Here is a 13,707-nt window from a genome sequence, read left to right on the forward strand (position 1 = left end):
TCGGTCATTGAATGGCTTCTTCTTCTACACGCCCTCGCCCCACCCGCCTCGCCCTTTCTGTCTATCTGGCCAGGAGAACCAGCTTTCCTCCTTGGGTTCAGCAGACCCCGGTGTGAAAAGCCATCAAGACGAAGGAGGAGGAGGAGGAGGAAGCGAGCCTCGGCACCTCTCCGCCGTCTCGCGATCGCCCTCCCTAGAGAGCTCCATGGCGACTGCCGGACCACCTGGCACGGCCCCGGGAGGGCGTAAGGGGGGGTTAACGCAACACTGAGAGAGAGATGCTCTGAAAGTATTTTTCCTGCACACACACACGTGCGCACACACACACACACACACACACACACACGCACACAACTCAAAGGGCTTTCCTCAACTTTGCGCTCTTGCCGGACAAGATAGCGACACACACACGTTTCCCTGCAGGAGGTCTCGCACCCCGAGAGTGGTCCTCTGTGCCTTGGGCTTGGCCAGTAAGACGACCCCCCTAACCCACCTCCCGGTCTGTTTGATTTACACCTGGCTGACAGGGTTTTTTCATTTTTTATTTTTTTTATTTTATTTTTTTTTATATAAATACAAGCATTTTCTCTTCTCAATATCAGAACCCAAACCGGTGCTAAACAACAAATGGTGCAATTGGCTCGTGCGTGTGCCTGCGTGCGTGCGTGACTGGCCCACTGTCCTCTGTGTGCTTTTTGTGTCCTTCTGATGTGTCTTTGTGAATCCTGTTTTGTCAAATTTGTCTTGTTTGTCTTGGGGGGAGAGGGGGTTAGGGTTAGATGTCCGTTTTTGGGCACCATCATGGAGAGTGCTAAGCAGAATTAGAGTTCCCGCCAGCGCCACGTAGCAAAAATCTACAACTACTGTAATTGACGCTCCCACCCAAAAACGGGCCTGACTAAATGAAGTTCCTCAGCTCAGTTCAACATAGTTCGCTGACTAAACTAAACTTCAGCAAAGTTCATTGGTTTCGTGATGTCGGCAAAGCACTGCTTTTATACTGTAATCAAACTCAATGAAGCTCCTCAACGCGGTAAATTGGCATCCGGGTGCCGCGAGACGGGAACACTTGTCGCCCATTTTGATGTTTGTGTCAGCTTTTTTTATTCCTTGAACATGTTTCATGTGTTCCAAAACCGTCCTGCTTCGTTCCTGCGCTTTTTTTTTTTTGGTTCATCGTCAGCAACTCCAACTTGATGGAAATGCCTTTTGTTGTTGTTGTTCCTGTCTCGTTCCTCACATGTTACGTGTTGACGTTATTACCACCACTTTGGTTGAAAAAGTACAGCCCCCCCCTTCCCCAAAAAAAAGCAAAAAAGCTAATTTGAGCCCTCCTTCTACCGTATGTTGACAACAACAATCGATTGTAAATAACCTTCGTGACTCAGGTAATGGAACTCTGTCGTTTTTTGTTTGGGGGGGGGGTGAAGGATGCTTCGTATAATGATCCCGTCCCTTCCCCTCCCCTGCCCTGTGTTTCTTCAGCCATTCGCAAAGCTTGATGGAGGACAGTGTGGAAGCTAGCTGGCTGATGCGCCAACGGCGCCACGCGACGGGCTGGCACAGCCAAATGTCCCGTGCGTTTTCCCGCGATGCAGTCGGTTGACAAAGGGAGAACGCGGGCCACCGGTCCGTGTGCTCCAAGGACGGTCCCGAACCCCGGCGAAGCATGTGAGCAACCGCGACGGGGGCGTCCTCACGTTCTTTCTTGACTTTTTTCTTGTTTTTGTGGGAGGGCAAGACGTTTGCGGGAAGTGCGAGAGCGCCTGTTGTACTTCCAAGGTGCTCGAGCTCTCCAACCCTCCTGTTACCTTGTGGCTCAAAATGGCCGGTGGTTCCAAAGCACAAGTCGTATTGACTCGCTCAAAAAACTGCTTGAAAGCAAAATGCCCGACTTCCGATTCGATTAGGACCCTTCGGATGTGTGGTCGGGGTTGAAACGGTTGTCGGGGGCTGTATTGCTCGGGTCCCAGAGACTTTTGGTCTGAGGATAGCCACCAAATATTGCACTGATTGGTAAAACTGCTATCTGGGCCTGTTTTGTTTCCTTTTTTAATTTTTGGGGCTTGATTGGGACTCGTTTGGTTGAATTCCCGAGTAGGAGTTTGAGTAAAACTGTGTAGACCCACAGTGTAGACTTGAATTTTGGGTCCTTGAGACTTTTGGTGCGTCCATTGATGTCCTAAGTCCTCCTCATTTCATCTTGTGTGCAGTACGGGGCAATTGCCTTTTTATTTATTTATTTATTTATTTTAATTTTATTTTTTTGCAAAATGATGGTGAAACATTGCTACCATGCTCTGGACACACGATCGGTTGTACAAATTGGTCCAGTGGCTGCTTAAGACATTTTGCAACCCGCGTGTCCAACCAATTGCACAGAGACGCCTGAAACTGCTCGAGGCGTTTTTTTCTTTTCTTTTTTTTTTTTCAAACTTCCGTGACGACTGAGCGAGTTTTGATGATTTGTGATCAAGAGTTAATATTCGGTTTTGTTTTTTTGTTTTTTAAGTTCCCATGAAACGTGTCCCGCTTGGTCCTCAACCAATAAAATATGACTTTTGTCTTTTCTGACACTTTTGGGTCAAATTGACCCGGCCAGAATGTAACAGGAGGGTTCAAGCTTATTTACTTTCAGAGCATTTCTTTTGATTATTGTTGTTATTCTCGCTCTCACTTGTAGTCTTTTAAAACGATCATCCACAAAGGATTGGTCACTATTTCGCAGACACTTTTATCCCCTCTTTTCTATTTCTCTCCAGCGCTTATTTATTCTGATAGAAGGACTCATCATCTGAAATCTTCCAGTTCCTTATTGGTTGACCTCATTTTCTTTGAATCTTTTTCTTACGGAGACAATCTTGCCCACATGAACACACACAAAAGGGGACAAAATTGTGTGTGCGGGTGTGTGTCCCCTTCATCCCCAAAGACTTGGCCCAAATTTGCACATGACGGCGTCGCCATGAAGCTCTCTGTTTACAAAGCGGACGCTTGCTCTTTTCTGCTCCGCGTGGATGAACTTTGGAGGTTTTCCTGGTGGGAAATGGGACGTTCTCGAAACAGAAATCCCCCGATGGAGAGATTCCTCGGCGTGACATATTCCTGAGCCGGAATGAATGTGTGTCTATGTGTACATAGATCCGGGATATGCTATGTACACGTTTGTTTGGAATAAGATGCAGAGTGTACAGTTATTTTTCTCCCCCGTCTGGAATGTTTTTCTTCTCTTTCTAGCGATTGGAGCAAAATGCGGAGAGGTGAAGCAAAACACCTGTCAAAAATGGCCAGCCTTTTTTTCCCTAGCCTTTTTTGGGGGAGTGATTGTAAATACAAGCGGGCGATTTGATTTCTTTGGTCCATAATCAGCCGTGGCTTCCACTCGATTGGTTGCGGGTTGTCGTTCAGAGATCTATATTTATTCCGACAAGCCTGATGTACCATATTTGACTCATTCTTTGGGAGCTTTTTCCGTTTTGGTGACATTCCGTTTGTTTCCCACAATACTAAGTGTGCCTCCCTCTTATCTTATACTCATTATTTACTCATTCCCTTTTGACAAGCCATATAACCCCCCCCTCGCGCCAAATAATCCCGTACCCCATACACCTCGACCCTTGTTGGTTTTTTTGGACAGAACGAATATTTTTTGGTGTATATTATTGGAAGAGTGCTGTGGAAGAGTGCTGTACATGAATGTGGCTGTTCTGATGATTTCCTTATTGCTGTAACAATAATTACAATAATATGAATAGTGTTGATAATTTGGGTTTTGTTGATTGATGGGGTTGGCGCACATGCAGTTGACGACGTCGTGATCCTTCTGATTTTACTTTCTTTGTTGTTTTTTTCCTATTTTCTTTTGAATACACTGGAAATTTCTATTTTTCGGGCAGGTGAATCTGGAGATAGAAATGAAATAAATTAATAAATTATTAAATTCTTAACCTGGTGTGTTTTTGTGTTGTTTCTTTTTTTAGTTTGATTTATTATTGAGGCCAAAAGCTTAAAAAAATAAAAATATGTGAATCTGAAAATACAAAACATGCAACTGAAAAAAAACAAGACCTCAAATCTCAAAATATCAATGGAAGTGAACAGTGACAAGAAATGATTACCAAAGTGAAGCAATATTATCTTCAACCCAAAATACTGTTTAATTATTTTGTTTTATTGTTTCATTTTTCAATATTCAAGCTCAACACGTTTATATCAGTTTCAAGTTCGAGTTTTTCAAGCGCAAAAGATTTTAGCCTCGTATCTGGCAACCCAGGGATGTGATCTCACGAGTTTGCATTACACTTGGTGAAATTGTTCAAACATGTTCGAATAAAAAAACTCAACTAATAGATCTAAGTCAGAGTTAGGGAATAAATATACTGTATAGTAGTTCAACTGTAACTTTCAACGTGGTGTTTCCTTCCTGGTCCCTGTTTTGTTTTGATTGCGGGTTTAAAACATTCCTGTGTTGGCAACCCGCCGTCGTAGTCTCGCGCAGTCTGTCGAATCTCGCGATAAGCAGGAGGTGGAACCTTCCTGTAGAGGAAGAATGGCTGCACTCGTCGCACTGGGCGCAACGGAACTCGGCACGCAGGGCTCTTTGAGCTGACCGCCGCGAGCCAAAATCACCGGGCGCCCCTCTCACCCGCTGCCCGGAACGGATGGGTAGAGGAGGGCCCGGAGGCACAACAAACAGATTATTTGCCGGGACCGTATTGGAAAGGCGAGACGAGCTAACGAGACAGCTCGGAGGCTAACGGCGCTAGCCGGCTAACAACACGCTTGTCGCTACCGGCGGGCGGGACGAACAAGCCTGCTACTGCCGGCGTGACTGTGCGACGACCGGGGCGTTTTTTTACCCCAGAGGCGCGGAGTACAAAGTGGACATGAGCGGACCAGGACAGGACAGCGAGCCGGAGGCGAAAGTCCTTCTCATCAAACGCTTGTACAGGTAACGACGAGGCCGTGCTAACGCGGGCTAATTGTTGGGATGCCAACCTGTTTTCAAGCTTTCCTTTATTACGAAACAAACGCTTTCGTTTCACCTCAATTGTCACTTGCGCTAGTAGGTGTGCAACATAGCAACGATGAGTTGGCTAACACCGGACCAGTCCGGATCGCATTATGAAGACTCTTCCAGAGAAGCAAGTTTGAGTTTCCTAAGACAATTGTTAAAACGACAAAGTTATGACACTGAAGTGATTATAGCAGCCTTATTCCTTCCATTTTGTGCTCATTTAATATGCCTGGCACAACTAAGGGACAGACTGACAGGAAAAAGAATTTGATTGTAGAGCTGATATCTTGTGACTTTTCGTTTGACTGTTACCAAACACAACAGTTGCCATGACTGGTCAGGATTTGAGGTGTCACTCTTTTTTTTCAATCTGAGTTTCAAAATATCATGTCAGAAGATGACTAATGCTTTCCCTTTCCTGTGTGCGGCTCAACTGACTCCACACAGGGCGGTGGTGGAGTCGGTGCACAAGTTGGACGTCATCATTGGCGGCAAGGGGTCGTACAGGGAAGTCTTCAAGCCTGAGAACATCAGCCTGCGCAACAAGTACGCTGCACCGCCCTAAAGCGGGTGTCTAATTCCCCGGTGTCCACTCAAAAAGCAAACCGACAGTATTTGTTGCAAAGGGGTTCTAATGGCTTTTGCCTTCTTCCCGGGGCTGCGCGCAGGCTGAGGGAGCTGTGCGTCAAGCTGATGTTCCTGCACCCCGTGGGCTACGGCCGCAAGGCGGAGGAGTTGCTGTGGAGGAAGGTTTACTATGAAGTCATCCAGGTCATCAAGACCAACAAGAAGGTGCTTTTTTTTGGGGAGTTACTAAAAGGAAGGGTTTGAAAGACTCACATAGACTTTTGTTTGAATTTACAAGATCAAACCTCATGTAACGGTGAACCCCCGTCTGCTTTCCACACCCACTTTCAAAGTTATGAGCTAGTGACCAATTAAAAAAAGTTTTTATTATTTTCTTAAACTTTTTGTATTTCACGTTTGGCACTTCTCAGCACATCCACAGCCGCAGCGTCCTGGAGTGCGCTTACCGCACACACCTCGTTGCTGGCGTGGGCTTCTACCAGCACTTGCTGCTCTACATCCAGTCGCACTACCAGCTTGAGCTGCAGGACTTCATCGACTGGACGCACGTCACCGACCCGCTTGTCGGTAAGCAAATGCGCAAAGCGGCGGGTCGCCCTCGGGTGCCGAAATGCCGAGTTCTGTGCCTTTTGGGCTTTCCACGCAGGCCGGAAGAAAGCGCTGTCGGCTTCCCCCAAGGAAATGGAGTGGGCGCAGATGGCCTGCCACCGCTGCCTCGTCTACCTTGGCGATCTCGGTATGTTGGCGCGTCCATCCGTCCGCCTCTTGAGCCACTCTTGACCGGCGGGCAGCTACAGCCTGGACTGGCCATTCTCGTCCGCGGCCAATTTTGAGTCATCGGTCTCGCCAATTCCATATGTGGTTGTTGCTCCCCAGCCCGTTACCAGAACGAGCTGGCCGGCGTGGAGGCGGAGCATCTGGCCGAAAGGTTCTACCACCAGGCCTTGTCCGTCATGCCGCACGTTGGTGAGTGCGCCGCCTGGCCTCGAGGCGCCCTCCATTCACTTGCGTTCACATTCAGGCTGGCAGACATATTGTTTTTACAAACATTACGCTGAGCCAGCTCTCACGGTCTTATGGCTCAGTAATGTGCTGAAAGGGAGGGGAATAAAACAAGTGCTTCCAAGTTGTCTCCATGATCATCATTTCTTAAACTCGATGCATGTCTTTTCACCATGTCCTCCAGGGATGCCCTTCAATCAGCTGGGCACGCTGGCTGGAAGCAAGTTCTACAATGTGGAAGCCACCTACTACTACCTACGTTGGTGAGTGGCGTTCCATGCGTTGGTCTCTCTTGCGTCTTGACTTAAAGCTCTCTCATAAAGCTCTCTCTTCCTCCTTAACCCTGCCTCCAAAGCATCCAGTCAGAGAGCCCTTTCGAGGGCGCTTACGGCAACCTGAAGCGCCTCTTTGACAAAGCGGCCAAGATGTACCAGCAAGTGAAGAAGCAGGAGATGAAGAAGCTGTCACCCTCCCGACAGAGGTGAGGACCACTCTGCGGCTTTCATTAACACAAATGATGATGTGGCTATTTATTTATTAATTTATTGTTATAAATTGCTCCTAATTGCACTTCCTCCAGATCCAGAGACATCAAGCGTCTTCTGGTGAGCTTCATGTACCTGCAGAGTCTGTTGCAGCCCAAGAACAGGTGAGACGCCACATAGACTGACTGCATGTCCTACCATCCACTTTTTTTTATATATAACTTATCCATCCATTTACTGCCACCACCGTATATTTTATGCTATAAACAGGAAGTAGGTATACGTCATGGTAAGTTGGCCAAAGCGTGTTTGACGATTATGGGAAAAGTCCAAAGTTAAAAAAAGCTTGTTGCAATGAGTCAGTAATGCTTATGGCATGTTTCATAGTTGTATGTCAGTAAATCAATGTATTTTTACTGATAGTGCACATCCTGCCTATTTACAATCAAAACCCATAAAAATGGATACCAAGTGCTAATGGACCGGTTTTGCGAATAAACGTTTTCCCATGCGTCGTCCCTTTCTCCAGCCTGATGGAGTCTGAGTTGACCTCGCTGTGCCAGTCTGTGCTGGAGGACTTCAACCTGGTGCTCTTCTACCTGCCAACGGCGCCGTCACAAGGCCACCCCCACAGCGAGGAGGACGAGGAGCAGCAGCAACAACATGCCACCGATGGCTGCTGTGCCATGCTGCCCGACGCGCTGGTTTTCAAGATGGTGGTGACGTGCCTGATGGTGGTGCACAGCCTCAAGAGAGGAGGTGAGCCCTTTGAATTCGGACTTAACGTTGCCGTGCGACTTTCCAGGTGTGAGCCGTGGCCAACAGCAGCGAGCTCACATTTGTTTACCTTTGTTTTTTTATCTTATTTATTCTTTGACTGTTCTTGATGCATTAAATAAATGGCTGAAAAGTCCATTGGAAACTGTGGCTCTTCCTCACCATGCACAAGAGCTGCGCAGTAGGTAGACTGTAAAACCCATGTAGAGAAGAAAAAAAATCTCTTAAAAATTGCAATTATGTCGCAGGCTCAAAGCAGTACAGCGCGTCCATCGCTTTCACTCTGGCACTTTTCTCCCATCTGGTGAACCACGTCAACATTCGGCTGCAGGCTGAACTGGAGGACGCAGAGAGCCGGGTGCCGCCGCTCAACACGGACGCTGCAGGTGGGGGTCGGGGCAGCGATGCCAATTTACAATCCATGCATTACAATACAAGCAATTAATGAAGTAGATGAATGAACATCTAACAGAGCCTGCTGTTATGAAAAAAAGCACATTTGCTTGTGTGTGTGCGCGTGTTTGCATGTGTGTATTTGCGTGTGTGTTTGCATCCAACCCAGCGGTGCATGGAAAACGGACTTTAAACCGTTGATGATGTTTGCATGCGTGACTCAAGTATCGTCAGCTGCGTCCTTGTGGTCGTTGCCGTCATGGGTGTAACCGAGTTCGACTCGTCGAACAGTGCATACCTGACTAATGATCCCAACAAACATGCTCATGCCTTTTAGCTGTGGAGGGAAAAACCTCTTTGTATTTTCTGCTCCAGTCCTGTAGGTGGGAGTAAAGCAAACTCTCTGCTTGCCCAAACGTTTTAGGACATTGTTTCCGCAATAGTTTTTTAGGAAAGCAGGAGAGTGTAACAGCTTTTTTTGTGCTGCCATAAACTCACACTAACAGTGTCTTTTTTTCTCATGTAGACGACCCGGACGCAAACGGGCCGGGCGAGCCCCTGCAAAACGGCTCCCTGGAGCAAGGGGACGAGGAAGAGGAACCCGCCGCGAAGACGATCGTTGTGAAGGAAGAGCATGAGTCAGAGCAGGCCAAACAGAAGCAACAGAGGAAGAAGTATGGCCGCCTGTCACACATGCGCAGACGCCGCAAGGATCGTGGCGGCGAGGACGAGAGCGACCTCAGCGAGGGCTTTGAGAGCGAAGACGAGGGAGAGGAGGAGGATGAGGAGGAGGACGAGGCCCCCGTGGCCAGAGATCGCCCCGCTTGCCCTTCGCCAGATGTGCCACCCGATCCGCCCGCTCGCCGGAAGGAGATGAAGGAGGGCTGCTGGGGTAGCGGCTCCGAGGAGGAGGAGGAAGAGGAGGGCGGCACTGCTTTCGACATGGAGACGGACTCAGACATGAACAGCCAGGAGTCCCGCTCAGACCTGGAGGACATGGCCGAGACGGAAGGATGCGAGCGCCACCGGGCGCAGACCCGGGAGAAGCGGGACGGCGAGGAGGAGGAGGGCAAGGGGGAAGGTGGCCAAAGGCCCTCCGCGGCTAACGGACCCCCGGCGGCCAGCGACGCCGGCAGCATCAGCAGCAACTTGCAGGCCATGTCCTCGCAGCTCTTCCAGGCCAAGCGCTGCTTCCGCCTAGCGCCCACCTTCAGCAACGTGCTGCTCAGGCCTCAAGCCGCCAGCGCAGAGCCCCCCGCTAACCCTGACGCCTCCCTTGATGCCGCTGCTGCTCCATCACCCTGCGATGTGAACCCGAGCGCCCCCAATGGAATCAACCAAAACGGTAATTATGTCACGCCCCCCTTTTTGATAATAACTGCAGCATTTTCAAGTCGACAAAACAAGTGAACATGCAAGAATGGAATGGGTTCATCTGTTAGCACGAACTTATAAAAATTTGACTGGCCAGAGTGAGCCTGATGCCGTGGGCCCAGCGCATGTCAGACCCTGCCAGATCCACTTCCGTGCTTTGTCACATCACAAGGGAAACGAGGGATGCATTTTCTGCCGCAGACTCAAACTCCGATTCGGACTCAGAAGGGAGCCAGCGCAGCGCCCCGTCAGTACACAGCGAGAAGACGCTCCTGGAGAAGCTGGAGATCCTGACCGATCAGGGCTTGATCCAGGTGGTCAAGGTGTTCGTCGACTGGCTCCGGACCAACACCGACATCATCCTCATGTGTGCACAGGTAAATGTGGCGTCCATCTGTCCCACTTGGGCCAGCCCGCACCGACCCCCCCCCACACCCGTTTGTCCGCAGAGCTCCCAGAGCCTCTGGAACCGCCTGTCTGTGCTCCTCAACCTGCTGCCAGATGGAAACAAGATGCTCGAAGCCGGTGAGTCAGCGCCCACGGTCAAATGGAATAGACCCAGCGAGAGTCCTGCCCGTATTCGCCATCCACTTCGCCCTCTTCCCCCAAAAACCCAAGCCTACGTCTAGCGGGGCTTTTTCCTGGCCCAAACTGTGACATCGCGTGATGGCTATGCTCGGCAGAGGCCGACCTGAACCCGGACGTGGCGGAGCTGCTGGGCGGGTGCGAGCGTCCTGCCCTGCTCCAGACGCTGCTGCTGCCTGAGGACGTGGCACTGAGGCACCTGCCCGCCCTGGCCCTCGCCCACCGCCGCCTGGACTTTGCCCGCCGTGGCGCCTCCCTCAGCCCGCTGCAGGAGGTACCGCGACTCACACCTTCTTTTCGTAGACTCCTTTTACGGCGAGCCAGTCGACTGGTCGAGCTGTGCGCCCACGCCTTCGCTGTGTTTCATCAAAGTTTGCTCTCTCCCTTTTGCCTTCCAGTGCGTGGTGCGGGTGTGTTGCATTCGCAGTTTTGGCCACTTCCTCACCAGTCTCCAGGGCAACGTGCTTCACTTCAACCCGGAGGCGGGCATCTTCACCGGCGTCGGCCAGTCGCAAGCTGACGACCTCCTGCAGCAAGCCGAGGCCCAATTCCGAATGGTGAGACGCACTGGCGCGACATGCACATTTTTTTGTGCCCACCTCAAAGTCACGAAAACAATCGAGCAAGGTGTCCCGTCTGAGAGCTCCTCTGCCCTTTGTCATTTCAGGCCGAAGAGGAGGCGCGCAGAAATCGCCTGATGCGAGATATGGCTCAGCTCCGACTCCAGGTTTGAGCGCGGTACTTTTCTCTGTCTTGCTCTGGTTGTCTTGCGGGCACGGCACAATGAGGCTGTGCTGTGACAGTTGGAGGTGTCGCAGCTGGAGGGCAGCCTTCGGCAGCCCAAGGCGCAGTCGTCCATGTCACCCTACCTGGTCCCCGACGCAGCCGCCCTCTGCCAGCACCTGGGTCTCGTCCGACACCTGGCAGCCAGCGGCTGCTTCATCGTCATCATTCCTAGAACAGGTCGGCACGAGTTTGTATCTTGCAAACATCAAGCTAAAGTGGCTTTTGCCTCGTGCAGTGATCGACGGACTGGACCGCCTGAAGAAGGAAAATGCTGGCGCGCGAGACGGCATCCGCTTCCTGGAGTCTGAGTTTCGCAAAGGCAACAGGTGCGCCTCGCTTGAGTGCTCGCGAATGTTAAATGCAGAGGACAAATTTCACCACACCCAGATGTGTGTGTGACGATCATTGGGACTTTAACTTTTTATTTTTTTGTAAAAAGGGTGCTAACATCCAAAGCTTGCATCCAAATAGCACCATCTGGCAAACGAGAAGAACAAAGCCAGCAACGTGACTCAGTGCTCTTGTCCCCGTGCAGATACATCCGCTGCCAGAAGGAGGCGGGACGAAGTTTTGAAAGAGATAAGCTAAAACGGCAGGACCTCGATGCCTGGTATGTCCCGTGATTTATTTTCTCATTGGCCACTTTTGCAGTCGGCCGTCAAGTTGTCATGCGGCAACATGCATCAGAAAACTGAGCGAGCGCCTTTTCCTTCTTCCGCTAGGCATCTGTACAAGATGGTGGACAGCTGCCGCCAGCTCACCCTCTCGCAGAGCATCGACGACGACACGGCCGGCATGGTCACCATTCTCACCGGACATCTCGTGGAGCAGCTGTGCGCCCGCTCTGCTGCCATGAAGGTTGGGTGTCACCCAAACAGTCAAGTTGATGTTACACCACGTTGTCGTTGGGGCTTTATTTATTTATTTATTTATTTATTTATTTTGTGTGCACCTAGTCTGCCGTGCATGCAGCGACCTCAGCGGGCATGGAGCTGAAGAACATCGCTGACTTCTACCGACAGTGGAAAGAGATAGGCTGAGGGTCGACCACGCAAAGCGCCGCCCATGTCGGATCAATCACAACACTCGCTTCCTCTCTCGCTCTTGCTCTCCCTCTTTCTCTCTCTCTCTCACCCCCTGTCTTTCTCTCTCTCTCTCTGCCACTCTTTTTGCTCTGTGTGTATATGCATCTCCAGAATCAAATCTCAACATGAAGCCGGACGGATGGAAAGAGTTTAAGCTTATGAAGGGAGTTAAGAAGCCACTAAGAGGAAGACAGGCCCCGGAAGGCCTTCCCGAAACGGCCACGCGGGCAGCGATTTGGCGGAAGTGCCGAGACACCAAACTGAACTGGCTCGCTGGCTGGCGCTTGGCCTCCATCTCGCTGGGAGCGCACTCGAGTTGTTGGGAGAGAGACAAGATGCTCGCGCGCACACACAGACTTGAAGTCATTCGGTGTCTGCGGTTTCCCCTTCCGATTTCTTTGCAAGGCGAGCCACGCCCGTTTTTGCATTCAAGAGAGAGAGAAAAGTGCAAGCAAGGTGGCCACAAAATGCAGCCAGCAGCAGCGGCAGGCTGCCGCGGCCCCGGGAGACTCAAAAAAATGAGCGCTTGCAAGGGTTGTTGACGAGGTACACTTCTTGTCCTGTGTTTTCTTTTTTTTTTTTCTTTTTTTTTGTGATGTTACTTTTTGTGACGAGGATTTCAGGATGAAGTTGAAATGCACAAATTCCTTTTCAACAAGGACCCGAATAGGAAAATTTACAATGAAAGTACCAATAAATGTCCCAATTCAAAGCCAATCAGTAGAATTTGACATCAGGAGACGAAGGACCCCAAACGATTGAACATGAGCAGCGAGTGGGCGCGCTGCTCTTTAGTTGGAAAGACTAAAATCCAAAACAGAATTTTTTCACCACCTCTCAAAACGGTCAAAACAGTTTTAAATAGCTTTATTCCCACAGAATGGACTTTAAAGAGAAAACAAACATCTTTGCTTGATAAAATTAAAAATGCATGTGAAATTTTAAAAATGGTAAAATTTAGTTAACCTGTACAGGTTTTGCACTTCAGGTTCATCCTCAAATTACTAGTAGCCATTATTTTTTTATTTTTTTGTATTTTGTTTTTGGAGTCGTGTGTCGTGCGCTTGAGAAAAAGGAAACAACCCCATGATCAAGCTCATATGGGTTGTATTCTTGCACCCAAATAATTAATGGTGTTAATTGCGCTTTTTGATGTGTGAATGTCTAAGGGAAAGCCAGTTTATTTATCATAGTGTCACTTATTCAAAAAGAAAAGGAAAGAAAAAAACATGCAAGGTGTGCAGGCTCTAAGAGAAGTTGGAAATGTCTCTCGCCTACATGATGACGAACAAACGGCATCTATGTGTGAAAATGCATTCAACAATAAAAACAATCATTTAAATTTTTCATTTGGTCATCGCTCTTTGTTTATTACCTGACAAGTTAAAACTGATGACAATTATGATGCGTTAAGTTGTTCTCGGTTTGCCCAGAAGGGAGCGCGGCTCACCACACTACGACATGCGACTGTTGCATCTATGTATTGTCCTCTCGACTATTGTCTTCTCTCTCGCGCGCGTAGCTGGCAGCCAATCAGATGACAACTGGCGCGTGCATGTGTGCACGGGCGCGCGTGTGCCAGTCGGGCGGCGACTGGCACCGCTTTGTGCTTCCT

The 13,707-nt window shown here is 49.6% G+C and overlaps 2 protein-coding genes across 5 annotated transcripts in view; both read left to right on the forward strand.

Annotated features, from left to right (window-relative positions):
• The window catches only part of syngap1b (synaptic Ras GTPase activating protein 1b), a 30,111-nt gene extending 26,164 nt beyond the window's left edge, over positions 1 to 3,947 (forward strand). For 2 of the 4 annotated variants that reach the window (XM_049731415.2, XM_068651782.1), the window contains exon 21: positions 74 to 3,947. In XM_049731415.2, the coding sequence (XP_049587372.1) occupies positions 74 to 271 (198 nt within the window). In that variant the 3' untranslated portion in view covers positions 272 to 3,947. The remainder of the gene's footprint in view (positions 1 to 73) is intronic. The other 2 variants (XM_049731413.2, XM_049731414.2) reach the window with 1 other exon arrangement.
• A 559-nt stretch (positions 3,948 to 4,506) lies between these two features.
• smg5 (SMG5 nonsense mediated mRNA decay factor) lies at positions 4,507 to 13,441 on the forward strand. The gene is made up of 22 exons (XM_049731435.2): positions 4,507 to 4,951; positions 5,465 to 5,563; positions 5,686 to 5,809; positions 6,016 to 6,172; positions 6,252 to 6,341; positions 6,482 to 6,571; positions 6,792 to 6,870; positions 6,963 to 7,088; positions 7,188 to 7,256; positions 7,622 to 7,851; positions 8,118 to 8,255; positions 8,789 to 9,607; positions 9,838 to 10,013; positions 10,086 to 10,161; positions 10,320 to 10,495; positions 10,620 to 10,778; positions 10,889 to 10,948; positions 11,025 to 11,184; positions 11,243 to 11,333; positions 11,543 to 11,617; positions 11,730 to 11,865; positions 11,964 to 13,441. The coding sequence occupies exons 1-22, from the start codon at positions 4,887 to 4,889 to the stop codon at positions 12,045 to 12,047; spliced, it is 3,279 nt and encodes a 1,092-aa protein (XP_049587392.1). The 5' UTR covers positions 4,507 to 4,886; the 3' UTR covers positions 12,048 to 13,441.
• Positions 13,442 to 13,707: the final 266 nt, after the last annotated feature.

Source organism: Syngnathus scovelli, chromosome 9 (genome assembly GCF_024217435.2).
Source record: "Syngnathus scovelli strain Florida chromosome 9, RoL_Ssco_1.2, whole genome shotgun sequence".
NCBI classification, from domain to species: Eukaryota; Metazoa; Chordata; class Actinopteri; order Syngnathiformes; family Syngnathidae; genus Syngnathus; species Syngnathus scovelli.